The sequence below is a fragment of the Diceros bicornis genome, chromosome 28, assembly GCF_020826845.1.
Source record: "Diceros bicornis minor isolate mBicDic1 chromosome 28, mDicBic1.mat.cur, whole genome shotgun sequence".
NCBI lineage: Eukaryota > Metazoa > Chordata > Mammalia > Perissodactyla > Rhinocerotidae > Diceros > Diceros bicornis.
The window spans coordinates 44,110,241-44,130,543 of record NC_080767.1 but is presented as its reverse complement, the minus strand read 5'-3'; the positions used below and the strand labels follow the sequence as shown (position 1 = coordinate 44,130,543).

At 47.0% G+C, this 20,303-nt stretch overlaps 1 protein-coding gene across 1 annotated transcript in view; it reads right to left on the bottom strand.

The window, feature by feature from the left end:
- The window catches only part of EHMT1 (euchromatic histone lysine methyltransferase 1), a 194,319-nt gene extending 177,407 nt beyond the window's left edge, over positions 1–16,912 (bottom strand). Inside the window, exon 1 of the mRNA XM_058524654.1 lies at positions 16,855–16,912. Coding sequence (XP_058380637.1) covers positions 16,855–16,875 — 21 coding nt within the window. The 5' untranslated portion in view covers positions 16,876–16,912. The remainder of the gene's footprint in view (positions 1–16,854) is intronic.
- Positions 16,913–20,303: the final 3,391 nt, after the last annotated feature.

The window sequence follows — 20,303 nt, the reverse complement described above, 5'->3', positions numbered from 1 at the left end:
CAAAGGTATGACGATAACTTGAGGGGAAAGAACAGTCTTTTCAACCAATGGTGCTGGAACAACTAGATTTCCACATGCAAAAGAATAAAGTTGGACCCCTATCTCACACCATATACAAAAATTAAGTCAAATAGATCATAGACCAAAATATAAGAGCTAAAACTATAAAATTTTTAGAAGAAAACACAGGGTATCTTCATGACATTGGATTTGGCGATGGACTCTTAGATATGACACCAAAAGCACAAACAACAAAAGAAAAAAACAGATAAATTTGACTTCATCAAAATTAAAAACATTTGCACTTCAAAGAACACTACCAAAAAAGTGAAAAGACAACCTACAGAATGAGAGAAAATATTTGCTAATCATATATCTATATGGGATTTGTATATACAATCTTCAATATTCAAAAAACTTTCACAATTCAACAACAAAAACGCAAACAATCCAATCGAAATGGGCAAAGGATTACTAGAGACATTTCTGCAAAGGAGATACACAAATGGCCAATAAGCCAAAAAAAACCCTGAACATCATTAGTCATTAGGGAAATCCAAATCAAAACCACAACAAGGGGGCCAGCCCAGTGGCGCAAGCGGTTAGGTGTGCGCACTCCGCTGCAGCGGCCCAGGGTTCGCGGGTTCGGATCCTGGGCACACACCAACGCACCGCTTGTCGGGCCATGCAGTGGCGGCGTCCCATATAAAGTAGAGGAAGATGGGCATGGATGTTAGCCCAGGGCCAGTCTTCCTCAACAAAAAAAAAAAAAAAAAAGAGGAGGATTGGCAGATGTTAGCTCAGGGCCGATCTTTCTCACAAAAAAAAAAAAACACACAAGAAGGGTCCAAGCGACGTCACCATCAAGGCGGAGTGAGTTGTTCCGTTAGTCTTTCTCCTTTAAGTTACAACTAAATGGACATTCATTAACCAGCAGAGGACTCCCTGTACAGCAGAACAGGACTTCTGACAGATCCACGCAGCCATACACCTGGATCGCCAGGAGGCAGTGGAAATAGGCGAGCGCACCCCTCCCTGGCCCCAGCAGCAGCGAGCAAGGTCACGGATGCTCACACAGTAGCCGGCGTGACTGTAAGAGGAGGCAGGACAGCCTGGCCTGCATGAACGTTTCCGGAGTTGCAGCCCAGCCCACAGGAGCACCCACTGTCCCACGGCGCCCTGCCGGTGAGAATGCTCAGCCCTACCTGCTGAGCACAGCGCAGGCGAGAAGGCGCCCCCGCCTCCGGAGCACAGCAGCCCACAGGATCCACCAAGCGCCAGCGCAGCCCCTACGTGGGCACCCCTCCCCACTAGTGCAGTGCAGGTGAGAAGGAGCCCCACCCATGGAGCACAGCAGCTCATGGGTCCCATTGAGTGGCAGCTCAGCCTCCACATAGGTGCTCCTCCTGCCTAGCACACAGCAGCTCAGCTGGTCCCCTGCCAAGCACAGAGGCCCTGCCTATGCTGCCCCACCTGCCTGCTCAGCACAGAGGCCTGCCCACAGGAGCAGAACTTGCAGAGCCGCTGCGGCCGGCCTGGGCAAACACAGAGCAGCCCTACCTGCACGACTTCCAGCAGATGGGGCAGGATCAGAACACACAGCTCCTGCCCCCCTCCCAGCGGTGGCACGTGGAATCTGCGAACTGATACTACCATAAATCTACCAGCAAAGGATCACTTCATCAAACACCATGAAGAACTACATTAACACTTCAGAGCAGAAGAAAAATGACAAGTCTCCAGAAACCAATCCTGAACTCACAGAAATTTACAATCTAAATGACAGAGAATTCAAAATAGTTGTCACAAAGAAACTCAAGGAGGGGCCGGCCCCATGGCGTACTGGTTAAGTTCAGCGCACTCCACTTCAGTGGCCAGAGTTCACGGGTTAGATCCCAGGCACAGACCTCCTACATCACTCATCAGCCATACTGTGGCAGCAACCCACATATAAAGTGGAGAAAGACTTGCACAGTTGTTAGGTCAGGACTAATCTTCCTCTAGCAAAAAAAGACAGACTGGCAACAGATGTTAGCTCAGGGCTAATCTTCCTCAGCAAAAAAAAAAGAAAAAAGAAAAAAGAAACTCAACGAATTACAAGCAAACTCAGGGGGCCAGCCCAGTGGCGTAGTGCTTAAGTTCACATGCTCTGCTTCAGCAGCCCAGGGTTCACAGGCTTGAATCCCAGGCACGGACCAACGCACCACTCATCAAGCCATGCTGTAGCAGCATCCTACATACAAAATAGAGAAAGATGGGCACAGATGTTAGCTCAGAGCCAATCCTCCTCAGAGGAAAGAAAGAAGGGAAGGAAGGGAAGGGAGGGGAAGGGAGGGGATTGGAGGGAAGGAAGGAAGAAAGAAAGGAAGAAAACTCAGAAAGTTCAATGAGCTCAGAATGAGCAGAAGGAATACTTCACCAAAGAGACTGAAACTCTAAAAAAAAAAAAAAAAACCAAATTCTGGATATGAAGAACACAATTAATGAGAAAAAAAAATAATCTAGAATCCAAAAAAAATAAAGCTGATGTTACAGAAGACAGAACTAGTCATTCAGAAGACAGAAATAAAGAAATACTTCAGGTGGAGGAGGAAAGAGAACTAAGATTTTTAAAAATGAAAAAATTCTTCGATAAATATCTGACTCAATTAAGAAAAGCAACCTAAGGATTATAGGTATTTCAAGGGAGAATGGAGCAGAAAGCCTGCTCAAAGAAATAATAGCTGAGAACTTCCCAAACCTGTGAAGAAACTGGATTTACAAGCACATGAAGCCAACAGAACTCTTAATTACATCAATGCAAAAAGAACTTCTCCAAGGCATATACTATTAAAACTGGCAAAAGTCAATGACAAAGAAAAAATATTAAGGGCAGTAGGGCAGAAGAAAATAACCCACAAAGGAACCCATATTGGGTTTTCAGTGGATTTCTCAGCAGAAACCTTACAGGCTAGGAGAGAATGGAATGATATATTCAAAATACTGAAAGACAAAAACTTTCAGCCAAGAATACTCTATATAGCAAAACTATCCTTCAGATATGATGGAGAAATAAAAGCCTTGCCAGATAAACAAAAGCTGAGGGAGTTCATCGCCATTATACCTCCCTTACAAGAAATGATGAAGGAAGCCCTCCAACCTGTAACAAAAGGCAAAGGTTTACAAAGCCTTGAGCAAGGAGATAAACAGACAAAATCAGAAAATTGCAGCTCTATATCAGAATAGGTCAGTAAACAATTATAACATAAAAGACAAAAGGAAGGAAAGCATCAAAAATAACCATAAACACTTCAATTTAGTCACAAACTCACAACACAGAAAAGAACAATTTGTGACAAGAGTAACTCAGAAGGGGAAGAGGAGAGGGATGGAAGCTGCTTAGGCTAATGGAGATAAGAGGCTATCAGAAAATGGACTATCATATCTATGAGATCTTTTATACAAACCTCACGGTAACCACTAAACAAAAAAACCAGAGCAGAGTCACAAATCACAAATAAAAAGAAAACAGAGAAAACCACCAAACTGAAACGGCAGTCAGAAATACAAGAAAAAAGAAACAATGGAAATATGGAACCGGAAAACAAGAGATAAAATGGCAGTATTGACCCCTCATATATCAAGAATCACTCTAAATGTAAATGGATTGCATCCTCCAATCAAAAAACAAAGACTGAGGCTGGCCCCGCGGCGTAGTGGTTAAGTGCGTGCGGCCCGCTGCTGGCGACCCGGGTTCGGATCCTGGGTGCGCACCGATGGACCACTTGTCAGGCCATGCTTCGGCGGGGTCCCATATAAAGTAGAGGAAGATGGGCACAGATGTTAGCCCAGGGCCAGTCTTCCTCAGCAAAAGGAGGGGGATTGGCATGGATGTTAGCTCAGGGCTGATCTTCCTCACAAAAAAAAAACAAAGAGTGGCTGGATGGATCAAAAATCAAGACCCAACAATATGCTGCCTCCAGGAAACACATCTCAGCTCTAAAAACAAACATAGGTTCAGAGTGAAGGGATGGATGACGATACTCTAAGCAAATGGCAAGCAAAACAAAGCAAGTGTTGCCATACTTATATCAAAGTAGACTTCAAAATAAAAAAGGCAAAGAGAGACAAAGAGGGGCAGTATATAATGACAAAAGGGACATTCCATCAAGAGGACATAACACTTATGAATATATGTGCACCTAACACAGGAGCACCAAAGTATACAAAGCAACTATTAACAGACCTAAAGGGAGAAAGTGACAGAAACACAATAATAGTAGGGGACCTCAACACCTCACTTACATCAATGGACAGATCATCCAGACAGAAAGCCAACAAGGAAACAGTGGCCTTAAATGAAATACTAGACAAGATGGACTTAATAGATACATATAGAACATCCTATCCAAAAACAGCAGAATACACATTCTTCTCAAGTGCACATGGAACATTCTCAAAGATAGACCATATGTTGGGAAACAAGGCAAGCCTCAATAAATTTAAGAAGATTGAAATCACAGCAAGCATCTTTTCTGAGCACAATGCTATGAAACTACAGATTCACTACAAGAAAAAGGCTAGGAAAGTCACAAATATGTGGAGACTAAACAACACGCTACTGAACAACCACTGGATCAATGAAAAAAATAAAAAATACCTGGAGACAAATGAAAATGAGAATACAACATACCAACTCTTATGGGATGCACCAAAAGCAGAACTAAGGAAAATTTATAGCAATACAGGCCTACCTCAACAAAGAAGAAAAATCTCAAATAAGTAATCTTAAACTACACCTAACAGAACTAGAAAAGGAAGAACAAAGCCCAAAGTCAGCAGAAGGAGGAAAATAATAATTAGAGCAGAAATAAGTAAAATAAAGCCTTAAAAAAACGATAGAAGGGATCGATGAAACTAACAGCTGGTTCTTTGAAAAGACAAATAAAATTGACAAACCCTTAGCCAGAGTCACTAAGAAAAAAAGAGAGAAGGCACAAATAAATAAAATTAAAATTGAAAGAAGAGAAATTACAACGGATTCCACAGAAACACAAAGAATTATGAGAGAATACTACGAAAAACTATACACCAACAAATTGGACAACATAGAAGAAATATATAAATTCTTAGACTCATACAACCTTGCAAAACTGAATCAAAAAGAAATAGAGAACCTGAATAGACCAATCACAAGTAAAGAGATTGAAACAATAATCAAAAAGCTCCCAAAAAACAAAAACAAAAGTACAGGACGAGATGGCTTCTCTGGAGAATTGTACCAAACATTCAAAGAAGATTAATATCTATCCTTCTCAAACTATACCAAAAAACTGAAGATGGAATGCTTCCTAACTCATTCTATGAGGCCAACATTATCCTGATACCAAAACCAGACAAGAACAACACAAAGAAGGAACATTACAGGCCAATATCACTGATGAACATAGATGCAAAAATTCTCAACAAAATATGGTGAGGATATGGAAAAAAAAGAACCCTCATACAATGCTGGTGGGAATGCAAACTGGTGCAACCAATATGGAAAACAGTATGGAGAGTTCTCAAAAAATTAAAAATAGAAATACCATACAATCCAGCTATCCCAATACTGGGTATTTATCCAAAGAACACGAAATCAACAATTCAAAGAGATTTACACACCCCATGTTCATTGCAGCATTATTCATAACAGCCAAGACATGGAAGCAACCCAGGCACCCATCAACTGATGAATGAATAAAGAAGATGTGGCATATATATATACAAGAGACTACTACGCAGCCATAAAAAAAGACAAAATCGTCCTATTTGGAACAGCATGGATGGACCTTGAGGGTATTATGTTAAGTGAAATAAGCCAGACAGAGGGCCGGCCCCATGGCTTAGTGGTTAAGTGCGCGCGCTCCACTGCTGGAGGCCCGGGTTTGGATCCCGGGCGTGCACTGACGCACCGCTTCTCCAGCCATGCTGAGGCCACGTCCCACATACAGCAACTAGAAGGATGTGCAGCTATGACACACAACTATCTACTGGGGCTTTGGGGGAAAAATAAGTAAATAAAAATTAAAAAAATAATAAAATAAACCAGACAGAGAAAAACAAACACTGTATGATTTCACGTATATATGGAAGATAAATAAACACATAGATAAAGAAAGCAGATTAGTGGTTACCAGAGGGGAAGGGGGTGGGGGGAGTGGGCGAAAGGGGTAAAGGGGCACATATGTATAGTGATGGATAAAAATTAGACTATTGGTGGTGAGCACAATGCAGTCTATACAGAAACTAATAAATAATAATGTACACCTGAAATTACACAATATTATAAACCAATATGACCTGAATAACTGGGGGGAAAAACAAACACAAAAAGATACCACTTCACATCCAAGAGAATGGCTATAATCAAAAAGACAGCTAACAACAAGTGTTGACAAGAACGTGGAGAAATTGGACTCCTCGTACATTGCTGGTAGGAACGTAAAATGCCACAACTGCTGTGGAAAACAGTTTGGCAGTTTTCTCACTCTAACTCTATGCCCATATGCCCAGCAATTCTACTCGTAAGTATACACCCAAAAGAAATGAAAACATATGTCTATACAACACTTGTTCGTGAATGTTCATAGCAGCATTACTCATAACAGCCAAAAAAAGGAAACAACTGATAAATAGATACACAAAATGCAGTATATCCATACAATGGAATATTATCCACCTATATAAAGGAATAAAATATCTTCCCCCAAAAAATACAGATGTTTAAATAGGCACATCCCAAAAGTGGCTAAACAAAACAACCAAAAAGCATACTGGCACTCAACATTATTAGTCATTGAGGAAATGCAAATTAAACCACAGTAAGACCCACTACACACCTACCAGCATGGCTAAAAAGCAAAGGACAAACAACATCAAGTGTTACCGAGGACCTGGAGTAATCGGTGCTTTCTTACATTTGTCATTTGGCACAACCACTCGGGATGTATTTGCACATACCGTGACTCGACATTCCCACTCCTAGGCAGACCCCAAAAGAAACGTGTACCTACGTTCACCAAAAAACACATACGAGAATGTTCACATCACCTTTATTTGAATACTCCAAAACTGGAAACAATTCAAATGTCCATGGATAATACGATGAATAAAGAAACTGTGGCATACTCAGACAATGGAAAATTATACAGTAATGAGAATAAACAAACTACCACAGTATGCAACAGCACAGATGAATCTTAGAAACATCACGTTGATTGTAGAGCACACACTGCATGACGTCCTTTATATAAAGTTCAGAATCAGGCAAAACTAACCCAGGTATCAGAAGTCTGGGTAGCAGACACCCTTGGGGAAGTGCAGGACTGGAAGGGGCATAAAGAGGCTCTGGTAATGTTTCCTGCTTGAACTAGGTACTGGAGACATGTATGATAACACATACATAACGTGTGCATTTTTCTGATATGTGTCATACATTAATAAAATTTACCAAAAAAAAAATACAGTCTTCATGCTTTGGTTAAATGTCTTATTGGTACTGAACCTGGCTAGCGACAGGTACTACAAAACCATAATGACAAATTCTAGCAGACTACTTCTATAAGAGAAGGAAAATAGAGGGCTGACTCAGCTGGAGACAGGGGAACACTTGACCATTCACTGGCCCATATAATGACTGGCATTTTGTTTCACCTTCGAGTTCAAGGAGTTCACAGAACACAGGCAACCAGCAAGGATGGGGAAGCAACCAAGATTCTCGAAGTCTAAATGCTAGCCTTGGAATCTGATAGGGAGGGGAGGACCTAGACTCCAAGGATAGAGTTCATCTTAACCAGCTTAGGAAACAATTTTCAAACCACACAGGACAGAGAACCCTCTAAGCCTTTCTTCGGCTAGTGCTTATCAGGAGGCTACTGGGTAGCAGGTGCTTTCCATATAGTACCAAGAATCCATCCCCCCTCTCCCGTAGGAGTTGTACTTCACAGTAACCAAGGAGTTTTTCTTTGTAGAGGTACCCCAGTTAATAAATGAAGAAAGGGGCCGGCCCTGTGGCTCAGCGGTTAAGTGCGCGCGTTCCGCTACTGGCGGCCCAGGTTCGGATCCTGGGCACACACGGATGCACCGCTTCTCTAGCCATGCTGAGGCCGCGTCCCACATACAGCAACTAGAAGGATGTGCAACTATGACGTACAGCTATCTGCTGGGGCTTTGGGGGGAAAAAAAAAAGGAGGAGGATTGGCAATAGATGTTAGCTCAGAGCTGGTCTTCTTCAGCAAAAAGAGGAGGATTAGCATAGATGTTAGCCCAGGGCTGATCTTCCTCACAAAAAAAAAAATGAAGAGAGACTGCCATTTTGCAACCCCTAATCAGTTAATGATTCTGAGCAATGAATATCAATGACTGCTAACATCACAAAGCAAAATGATCAGACTTATTATGCCTGATTAAAAAAACCTCAATACCAGTTACATATATTCTTGCTAAAAAACAAATTTTTTAAAGACAAACCTACATCTGATGGAGCCTCTAGCCCAGAGCTGTCCAATCAAAAGACAACGTGAGGGCCGGCCCCGTGGCTTAGCGGTTAAGTGCGCGCACTCCGCTACTGGCGGCCTGGGTTCGGATCCTGGGCACACACGGATGCACCACTTCTCTGGCCATGCTGAGGCTGCGTCCCACATACAGTAACTAGAAGGATGTGCAACTATGACATACAACTATCTACTGGAGCTTTGGGGGGAAAAAAAAAAGGAGGAGATTGGCAATAGATGTTAGCTCAGAGCCGGTCTTCCTCAGCAAAAAGAGGGGGATTAGCACGTATGTTAGCTCAGGGCTGATCTTCCTCACCAAAAAAAAAAAAGACAACGTGAGCCACAAGTGTGAGCCATATATGTAATTTTAAATTTTCTAGTAACCACATTAAAAAAAGGAATTAGAAACACAAATTACTTTTAGTAATATTTTATTTAACCCAAATATACAAAATATTATATTCCAACATGCAATCAATACTTTTTTAAAGTACTAATGTGACACTTCACATTCTTTCTCGCACCAACTTTGAAATCCGTGTGTATTTTGCACTCACAGCACATCTCAATTCACACTAACCACATTTCAATTGCTCAAGAGCCACATGTGGCTACCGGCCATCATTCTGGAAAACAGCAGCTCTAGATCTTAAATATCAACAACAGGAAATACAGAGCACAGAGGAACATGTTAAACATCATAAGAATGCAATCAGCAAAATCAAGGTTATGGGAAATTTTGGGACAAATGAACCATTATCTTCAAAACTTAATAACAAGAGAAAAATAAAGAATGGACATCAATAGACTGAGATTTAAGAGAGATCTATCAAGGGCAATGAACAGAACATATTTTTTCCCAATGTGAAATGAAATAAATCTAAACAGTGACTGGATATCTATCGACTGAAATATTTATACTAACTGAAATATTCATAGATGAAACGTCTGATAACTGCTTCAAAGTCACTGAGGATGGCGTGGGGACTGGCCATGAGGAGAGAACTGCTGATGCTGGGGCTAGGTACATGGAGCTCATTCTACCACCATATCTACTTCTGAATCGGTTTGAAAAAGTTCAATGATAAAATATCTACATAAGCATTTCCTTGTATATGCTCAATGATTACAATAGTGGCGGCCTGCCCAGAGAAGAACTGAGTGGCTAGCGCACAAAGGAGGGAGATGTTTCACTTTATACTCTTTTATGCTTTTTGAATTTTGAACCATATAACTGTCCTACCTACCCAAAAAATTATATTTAAACATATATACCTTGACAATCCATGAGCCTCTCTGCAGCCCCACCATGCCACCGGGCCCAAGACCTATTCACTGGTCCCCCTGCTTCCACTTGATAATCCTTCAATCCACTCTCCACACAGCAGCATGCATTCGTGCCTAAACTCCTTCAGTGACTGTCTATAGTGCCCAGGAAACTACCAACTTGTCACCACAGTGACAAGGCCCTATGTGACCTGGCCCTGCCACTCCAGCTTCACCTCATGCCACCTGCCCCTTCTGACTTAGTAATTCCACCATGCACCAAAGGATACAGACTCACCCAATTCACAACCAAGGAAATGGGGACATCTAGATAACAAACACCAAGTGGTTATTAAAAATGTCAAAGGCACGGATGCACGAGATAATATGTGAAACTGGAGAGTGCAAATAGCACGTACTTACCAATTACAGCCACTTATAAACATCAACATGCACACTCATAAGCATCAGAAAAAAACAGATGACAAATATTTGACATTCTTAGGTTTCTAGGTTTCAATTTTCTAGATTTGCTAAAATGTCTATTTTTTTTTTTTTTTTTTTGAAACATACATACTATATACATAGCCATTCCAATTCATGCCTCACCTCCTTTAAGACCTGGACTAACTAATCTTCCTCAAGGAGCCTTTCCCAAAACAGTCTGGCTGCAACAATCAGTGCAACGACACAGGCCTCATCTTGCTTACTTTTAAGTGATTCCGTCTCATGTCCTGCTTGGTAACATTTGTTCTATTACACTCTTAAATTTCATGAAATCAGGGACTAATCTCAAAAACTTGTATATCCTCTACACAATGTCTAGAATAGCACCTCATAAACAGAAGGTGCTCAATCAATTAAATGCTTATAGACCCCTTGGAAAGAGCATTTTAAATAGACTCTGATCAAGAACTACAAATCTATTAAAAGTAGGATGCAGAAAGCAGTCCAAAAACTTTCCAAAACAAAATAGCAACTGATAGTGATGTTATTGGGAAAGTGACCTTCTATCTAGGAAGACACCATTTCAAAATAAATACCACTTTCGAAGAGTTAAAAGAACCACTTCAACTTTTGTTTTTCAAAATCCATAACCTTCAAAGAGATTTTTTTTTTTTAATAAATGAAAATACTAGAAGTTAAATAAAAGCAGAACAGGGCTGGCCCCGCGGCTTAGCGGTTAGGTGCGCACACTCGGCTACTGGCGGCCCGGATTTGGATCCCGGGCGCGCACCGACGCACTGCTTCTCCGGCCATGCTGAGGCCACATCCCACATACAGCAACTAGAAGGATGTGCAACCATAACATACAACTATCTACTGAGGCTTTGGGGGAAAAAAAAGGAGGAGGACTGGCAATGGATGTTAGCTCAGAGCTGGTCTTCCTCAGCAAAAAGAGGAGGATTAGCATGGATGTTAGCTCAGGGCTGATCTTCCTCACAAAAAAATTAAAAAATTAAAAAAAATAAAAGCAGAACAGTAAATGGGAGGACTTCTCAATCCTGGAACTGATGCTTTTTGTATCACACCTGCAGTAGGCCAAAATAATGGCTCCAATAACTATTTCCTACCTGATTTGCTGCGCAAGCAACATAAGCTGAAATCAAAACGGCCACTTACAGTAAGATAAAGGCGTCTACCAAACATGGCGGGCCAACGAAACGACAGAGAACATAGAGCTCCTAAAGAGAAGAGCCCAAAACATGGTTATCAGTTAAATAAATTATTTTCAAAGACAAACTCAATAAAATGTGGTCAAACATACAAACTGGTTTGTGCTACGACAGAAAGCAGAAGCAGGAAATGGAGCTCCAGCCCCACTCTGGCACTGACCACACGTGGGGTCTCCAAGAGCATCTCCCAAAGGACATGAGGGCTGAGGCACATCTGTTGCCCTTGCTAACCTCTGCTATGACTCCAGAACCACACACTACACAGTAAGATCTCGAGATGGGCAGCCCTTTCCACAGGACAGCTGTGTTTTTAGGGTGGGTGAAAATTCGCTTTCAAGATTTACAGTAAATGCTTCTGATTTCTAGATGGCAGAATAGACTTTCCACCTCCTGCTCATATCAAAAACCAACCAAAGACAGGAACAGGAAAGAGAAACATAGACTAACCTAGGAGACACCTGAAACTGTACACAAAACATGAATAGGAATACGGCAAATGGAGGAAAACTCAATCACTCCACAGAGCAGAGATAGAAGGAACTAAATAAGGGAGTTACCGCTAAGAAGCAGGCTGACTGGCCCCACAGAACCATGGAAAGGCTCAGAAGATGGGGGTGACACCTGGAGCTAAAAAGGGGTGTGAGTATAAAAATGTGAGTAAGGAACATTGTACTTCCAGGTCCCCAGGCCCCTCCTGCCCACTGAGGCAAGCCCTCCTCATCTGCTGCCACAGGAGACCAGAAGGCTAGCTCTGTAAAAGCTCCACCAGAAACGTACCACACTTGGGCACAGCAGGCACAAAGGAAAACAGGAGTAACACAGGGAGATCAGGTAAAAAGGTTATCTACTGAACCATGGGAAGACCCTCCTCTTCCCTCTGCCCCTTAACCTAGCTCTAGAACATCCAGCTTACACCAACAAGGCAAGAGACTGAAGGATCCTTCTCCAAGGAAACCAAACCAGCAGATAATAACATTTGGAGGCAAGCCAACAAAAAAACATTAGTCATCACCCTCCAGCAACAGCAATAAGTAAACAAGCCCCCCAAACACTCAGCTTTCCATTTTTAGTACTTTATTCTTCAAAGTGAATAAACAGCCAAGGATCACCACACAGTGGAAGAAGGTTTCCAGCATGAAAGAAAAAGACCAAAAGATACCACAGCAAAGAGGGATGCAGGGGAAACAGAAATAATGCAGGAGGGCCGGCCCCGGGGCTTAGCAGTTAAGTGCGTGCGCTCTGATGCTGGCGGCCAGGGGTCGGATCCCGGGCTCGCACCGACGCACGGCTTCTCCGGCCATGCTGAGGCCGCATCCCACATACAGCAACTACAAGGATGTGCAACTATGACATACAACTATCTACTGGGGCTTTGGGGGAAAAATAAATAAATAAAAATTAAAAAAAAAAAAAGAAAAGAAATAATGCAGGAAACAAAAATTTTTTAACCATTTTTTTAAAATTTTAACTGTAATTTTAAAAATTTAACTGAAATTAAGATATAAGCAAAGATACTGTATACATAAAACAAGAACAGGAAGCATTAAAAAAGGAAAAGAGAACAGTAAAGAACATGAAAATATGACAGAAGTTAAAAATTCAGTAAAAGAATTGGAAAATAGTCAAAAACAGTCCGAAAAAGTAGAACAAAAAGATCAAGACATGACAAGGAGAAAAGATTTCAAAAATTAGAATACTGAGCCCAGGAAGTCCAACATTCAACTAAAGGAACTGGAAAAGGAGAACACAGAGAAAATAGTAGCAAACAAACTCTCTAAATGAAAGGGCCTCCATTCCCAGATTTCAGGGCTACTTAGTACCCTGCCTGATAAATGAAAAAAGGCTACCACTAGGCACATGATGAAAAGTACGAAAATCAAGGGCACAATGATCCTAAAACTTTGGTGGGAGGATAATGCTTACTAAGGATTAAGAATCACGGGGCCAGCCCCGTGGCTTAGCGGTAAAGTGCTCGCGTCCGCTACTGGCGGCCCGGGTTCGGATCCCAGGCACACACCAACACACCGCTTGTCCGGCCATGCTGAGGCTGTGTCCCACATACAGCAGCTAGAAGGATGTGCAACTATGACATACAACTATCTACTGGGGCTTTGGTGGGGGGGGAAGGAGGAGGATTGGCAATAGATGTTAGCTCAAAGCCGGTCTTCCTCAGCAAAAAGAGGAGGACTGGCACGGATGTTAGCTCAGGGCTGATCTTCCTCCAAAAAAAAAAAAAAAAAAAAGGATTAAGAATCAAACTGGACTTCCCAACAGCAACAATGAAAACCAGAAGATTTCTGGATCTGGATTCTGGATACTGGAGCGATAACCAAAATCACTTCCAACCTGGAATGCCAAGCCCAGCCAAACTTATTCTTTAAGTGTGGTGACAGAATAAATACACTTTCAGACATGCAAGTCCCAAAAGTCTGCCTCCCACCAGACTACTGGGAAGCTACTGGAAAATGTGTTCCACCACCACGAGTCAGTAAATACGCACCACGATGTGAGTAAAGCTCACATGTAGGGGAGCCATTAGATGCAGGGAAGGGGCTCATCTCCCAAGAAAGGTGGGGAGGACTCCCAGGATGCAGTGGGCACCAGGCCAAGACAACAAGCCTTCTGACCTGGGCAGGGGACAGAGGAGCCAACTGCTGAGTCAGCAGGGTTGAGGGGTGAAAACTTCAATTGGGAAACATTTTACAGAATGAAAGGTGCAAGAACATTATTCTGAGGTCCAAAGGAAACCAGGCAAAGGAAAAATAAGGCAATTATTAACTCCAGGGAAGGAAAAAACACTGTACAAAAAAAGAAATACAATTGTAGTTTACTTTCTGGCTCAGCACGGCATAATAATGCCCTGAATAGACTGACGAAGATTCTGGACACAGATTTAACCAAAATTGTGAGTTATCTAGATAACAAACAGAGAGTATGAGAGCATTGAAATTGTCATCTACTATTAGTGGAAGCCAACATATAACCCCTAAAATTGGTGAATAAAGACATAACATCAGAGGCGTATTATTTAGAAACATGAAGTAAATGATAGTGTCAAGTGGCTGCTGCCTCTCTAGAAAGGCAGGAGAGGAGAGTGGCCTTTTTTTAACGTCTTTTAGCATTATTTGACTTTTTAACCTACATGCATGTGCATATATTATTTTAAGAAACAAAAAATTGGGCCGGCCCCATGGCTTAGCGGTTAAGTGCACACGCTCTGCTGCTGGCGGCCCGGGTTCAGATCCCAGGCACACACCAAGGCACCACTTCTCCGGCCATGCTAAGGCCACGTCCCACATACAGCAACTAGAAGGATATGCAGCTATGACATACAACTATCTACTGGGGCTTTGAAGAAAATAAATAAATAAATAAAATTATTTAAAAAACAGAAAATAACCTTAAAGAAAGAAATACATAGTAGCCACCCTGCTAGAAAAGCATACAATTTGCCTGGGAAGGTCCCCCTGCTGAAAGGTGACATTTTGCTGGGTCAAAAGCCTCAAGTGCACCACCCTAAGCTCTGGTCCTGGACAATCCTGAACACACATTAAACCCCAGGAGCCCCCACTTACTAATCTACGAAAAGCGGGTGGGACATGTATTCCACTACCTCAGTAATTCTTTTTAGTGTGAAAAAGTGGTAACTATCTTTCTAGGTCAATGAAAAGAAGAAAGAATAAATATGCAGTTAGATAAGCACCAAGTGTCCACTTTGCTGGTTTAATCATCTGGCAGTTAGTGAACCCAGTAACCCTTCCCCAGATTTAGTGGCAAGAGATGACCCCATGCCTTCCCACTGCCCAGGAGGCCCCTCACCCCATCTTTGACCACCATAATAAAGACTTGGAATCGCAAATCTAGACCCAGAGCTTTCATCAACTTAAAACGACCACCACAGACACAGCACACGTTTAGCAGCACAGGCCCCAGAGCCAGACCACCTGCATCCATCTCCCCAGCCACGCTCTCTGTGACGATGGGCCTCACTGTGCCTGTCTCATCTGCGAGTGGGGGTTTAACAGGACCTACCTCATGAGACTGCTGTCTGGCTCTAAATTCGCAGGAAGCGTCAGGGCAGGCTGGACACAGGTAAGGGCTTAGGAAGCACAGGCTGTCATCATCGGCTCAGTCAAGCCTCTATTCAAGGCTCCTACGGAATCACAGACATCTAGGGCTACTTGGTCACCAATTATTTATTAAAAGCCCACCACGTGCCAGACACAGAACAAGTGCTAGTCCTACAACTGATTCCCTCTCTCCGCAGTCTGGTTTCCTCCTCTTGGTACCCCTGCACAGGGCAGAGAAAGCTCAACGAGAGGACTCACCTGCAGGGCTCAGCCGGTGCCCGGACCCGGCGTGTGCTCAGCCAGCGACGCCAAGACCCACTGCACACCTGCTCTCCCACAGGCCTGGAGGTGACCGGGGTTATCCAACCCACCTTTCTGTTCGCGGAGCCAAACACTTTCCTCGAACGTCGTGGGCGCTCAACAAACACTCCACGCGTTGAGTTTAAGAACTCCCCCGAACCTTCCCAGTTTACTTACGTCAAGTCCCAAAACGAGGAAAAGAGAAAGAAACACACAGGCTGTCCACGACCTGGATCGAGATGCACTGTTGCACGCACGCACCAAGCACCGCAACAGCTCCCCACCGCGCCCGAGCCTCCCATCTCGAGCAGTCCCCGCCGTTACCACCACACACGGGGCAATCTGAGAAAACCGCCGGGTCATCACTTTTCTCCGAGCTGGCCCCCGTGCCAGCCCCGGGACCGCACGACCGCCGCCCTCCCGCCGGCGGTGCGTGCCCCCGGAGTCGGTGTCCGCGCGGCTCGGGCGAGGGGACCAACCACCCGGGAAGGCGCGCCGCGGAGGCCACGAGCGCTAACAAAAGAAGGGAACTTTCGCACCCGCCGCCGAGAGCGGCTGCCGCGCGGGAGCCCACGCCGCGCCCGCGCCCTGACAGCGGCCGGCCCGGGCGGCTCCGCCGGGGAGCAGCGCGCCGGGCCCGCCAACTTTCCGGGAAGACGGGCCGTCCCGCTCGCCACGGGCGGAAGGTCAGCGGGCCGGAGCGGCCGCGGCCACAGCCTCGCCTCGGCGGCGCCCGAAGTTGGCCGGCGCGCCCCACTTTCCCTTTTGTCCTCCGCCCTCCGCGGGCTCCCCGCGCGCCCCGCCCGCCCCGCACAAAGCGCGCCCGGCGCAGCGCGGCCCGGACGCCGGCGGCCTCGGCCCGGCCTCGGCCTGAGGCAGCGGCGGGAGGCGGCGGCGGCGGCGGCCGGGCCCGCGCCCCGCCGCGCGGCGACCCCCCCCGCCCGCGCGCGCCCCGCCCGCCGCCGCCCCGGCCCGCGCCGGCCAGCCGCCCCCCGCCCGCCGGCCACCGGCCGCCGGCCCGCTCCTCACCTCGGCGTCGGCGGCGGCCATGGCCCGGGCCCGCAGCGTGGCCCCGCCCCTCCCGCGCGCCATCGCCCCGCCCGCGCCTCGCGGCCCAGGGCGGGGCGGGGCCGGCCGCGCGCGTCTGCGCCTGCGCCCGCGCCCGCGCCTGCGCGCTGCGGCCCTACGTGCGGCGTCCGCAGGCGGCCCTGAGCCGGCCGGAACCGGGCGCGCCGCCGGCGGGGAGGGGCGGGGCCGGAAGGGGCGGCCTTCCGGAGTCGTCGGGGCGGCCGGACTTCGTCCTCCGGTTTTCGCCAACAGTCTCTCGTTCTCCGTAGGCGTTCTGGTGGGCTGGCCGGGGTGGAGAAGGAACCCTGACCTCTAACCCCGGACACACATCGATTCCTCGGCCTTCGCAGAAGGCGGACCCTGACTTGCGTCCTAGGGCGGTGCCTCGGTTGGGGGGTGTGCCCGGCGGGGGGAGTGGGGGCGGCCTGTGGCGGTGCTCCGGTTATGGGATTGCCCGGTTAGGGGGTATGCCCTAGCTGGGCGTTGCTCTGGTTAGGGGGAATGCCCTAGTTGGGGGGGTTCCGGTTATGGGGGTGCCCGGTTAGGGGGAATGCCCTACCTGGGGGTTGCTCCGGTTAGGGAGAATGCCTTAGCTGGGGAGGTGTTCCGGTTATGGGGGTGCTCGGTTAGGGGGAATGCCTTATATGGGGAGTGCTCCGGTTATGGGGGTGCCCGGTGAAGAGGAATGCCGTAGCTGGAGGTTGCTCCGGTTAGGGGGAATGTATTAGCTGGGGGGGGGGTGTTCCGGTTAGGGGGGTGCCCGGTTAGGGGGAATGCCCTAGCTGGGGGTTGCTCCGGTTATGGGGGTACTCGGCTGGGGGCGTGCTCCAGCTGGGAGCATGGGTATGCCTGCTGGGGACAACGTCCTGATTGAGAAGGCTGCCCTGAGCGGGACGAAGGGAATGTCCCAAAGGGGAGGATTGCCCCAACTTGGGAAGATGTGTCAACAGGAATGGTTGCCTCCGTTGGGGATGCTCCGGGTAGGGGAGGTGCCCCAGGTCGGGAGTGCTCCAGCCAGGAGGCATGTCCAGATTGTGGGAGAGGATGCTCTGATTAGGGAAGGTGCCCAACTAGGAGAGTATGCCCTGGCTGGGGACAGTGTCCTGATTGGGAAGGCTGAGGGTGGGGTGGGGAATGTCCCAATAGGAAGGAGTCCCCCCATCGGGGCGTGCTCCACTTAAGAGGTGTGCCCCGGCTAGGCAGCCTCCTTGATCACCCCAAGCTCCCTGCTTCCCACCCAGTTATGCACAGGGCAAGACCTTGCCTGCCGACCAAGCAGCCTTCACTGGACAGCAGCACATAAGTTGGCTTAGGCCACCCGCTCCCCATGGCCAGACCTGTTTCTCCATCCCCTGAGAGTTGAGGAAAGAAGCACATCCTGAAATTGGGGTTCTCGGGCCAGTGTTCGCAACAGTCGAAGTCAGCTCATGACAGGCCAGTGACCCCAAGCTGTCTGGAGCCTCGGGAGGGGCGGCCCAGTAGGAGTTGCCCTCTGTGGCCTGCACAGCGTGATCTGACCTGCCTTCCCCTACACCTTCCTCTCTGGCACCATCCGTTCTACCTCCATTCCTGCCTTGGGCCTTAAGGTGTCCCTTTTTCTCTCAAGTATCTGTGTGGCTCACTTCTCTACCGTCCTTCCATCTTAAATACCACCTCTTCACAGGCTTCCCTTGCCTCCCTACTTTAAAATGCTACACCCCAGAACCTCCTTGCCTAGTTTTATTCCATGACCCTCCATCGCTGTGGTGTCTGTCTTCCGCAACAGAATGTAAGGGGGTTTTGTTTTGTGTTCCCTAGTGCCAAGAACAATGCTTGGCGTGCAGGAGACACAATAAATAGTTGTTGAATGAATGAGTTTAGACGTGGAGAAAGATCCTTTACCAGGCAAATAGCGACAGTGGGTGAATGTGCCAGAAGTAGGCTACGCCCCCATTTTGCACCTTCAGCCTGAATTGCCCTACCCTTGTGTGATCACTGATCACTCATGTCAGGTGCTGTTCTCAGCATGAGGTGTTAACTCTAACCATCATGTCTGCCCTGAGAGGTGGACACTGTTCTTATCCACATTCTGTACCTGAACAAACCGAAGCAAGGGAGTGCTTTCAAGGCCACGTAACTGTTGAGAGGCAGAGACGGGACTCAAACCTAGGCAGATTTTCCTTTCAACAATGAGGCTACAGGTTCTAGGTACATGGTTGCCTGGTTAAAGAGCACATTTCCAACTGAAGGGGTAGCCAGTGGGATGTGTGCAAGTGATACAATCTACTTCCCAGCCTGCCCCCCAAGAAGTTGGGAGGTGCAGACCCAATAAGCTGGGTGACGGTGAAAACTGGAACAGCTGCCCTGGATGGAGGCGTGGAAACCTCAACTGGAGAATGACAGCTATGCCATGAGGCCCAAATCTTCTACCTCTGAACTATTAAATGTACAAGAAAGCAACTTACGTTATTGGAGGGAGGGGGACCACCTTGACCTGTCGCCTTATAGTCATGAATTTCTTATAGATAAGGTAATTGAGACACCTAGCCAAAGTTACCCTTGCACCATATGGCAGAGCTGGAATTTGAACCCAAAGTGTTATCTTAACTCCCCCTCCGGTGTTGCCCAAAGCACGTTCCAGGACCAACGGCCAGTAGGGGGTTTTACGGGCTCTCCCCTCAGCACTGGAACATCTGCAGGATGTTCCTTTGGGAATCGTTGCTCTGCAGAACCCTGACTTTTTAGTTGCTCTTGGGTTCCTTGGGTCCTAGACAACAGTCCTTTGAAATATAGACCTCAGGACCGGGCTTGTGTGCTGGCATTCGGATGGGAGACAAGCAGCAGCATCCCTCAGGGGCAGACGTGGCAGTGGTGCCAGCTGGGACCTGAGACTTGAGGCTAAGGGTAAGGGAATTCCACGGGGGAGGGGACTTGGGCAAGCCCTCCTCCTCACTCCCCACAGGATTTCCTCTGGTGCAGAAACTGCGCTGAACGACGGGTGCAAGACGGGCGAGCCCAAGGCGTGCGTTAAGGAAATGGTTGGGGGAGGGGGGGTCTTCTCCCCGCGTCAGAAGTACATTTTAAATCAATGCCAAGGCTCCAGACACACAAGCCTGGCTTCCAGGGCACATCCTTAACCAGAACCGGGAGGCCAAGCACCAGCCCAGGCCCTGGATTAAAGGGAAGCAACACAGGTGCAACTCCTCGGCCTCGAGCACACCCGTAGACCTGCCTTCCCACCCAAGACATCTCAAAAGAGGAGAGGTCCAGTGCCGAGGAGAGGGTGCGTGTGCCAGGGGCCGGGAGAGGGGACCGACGAGAGAGGTGTGCGCGCCCAGGAGGGGAGCCAGGCGAGGAGACGCCCCCTGAGTTTGGCCATCTGCGCACCCAGCAGGAAGAGGGCTCCCGAGAAGCCGGCCTGTACCCAGCTC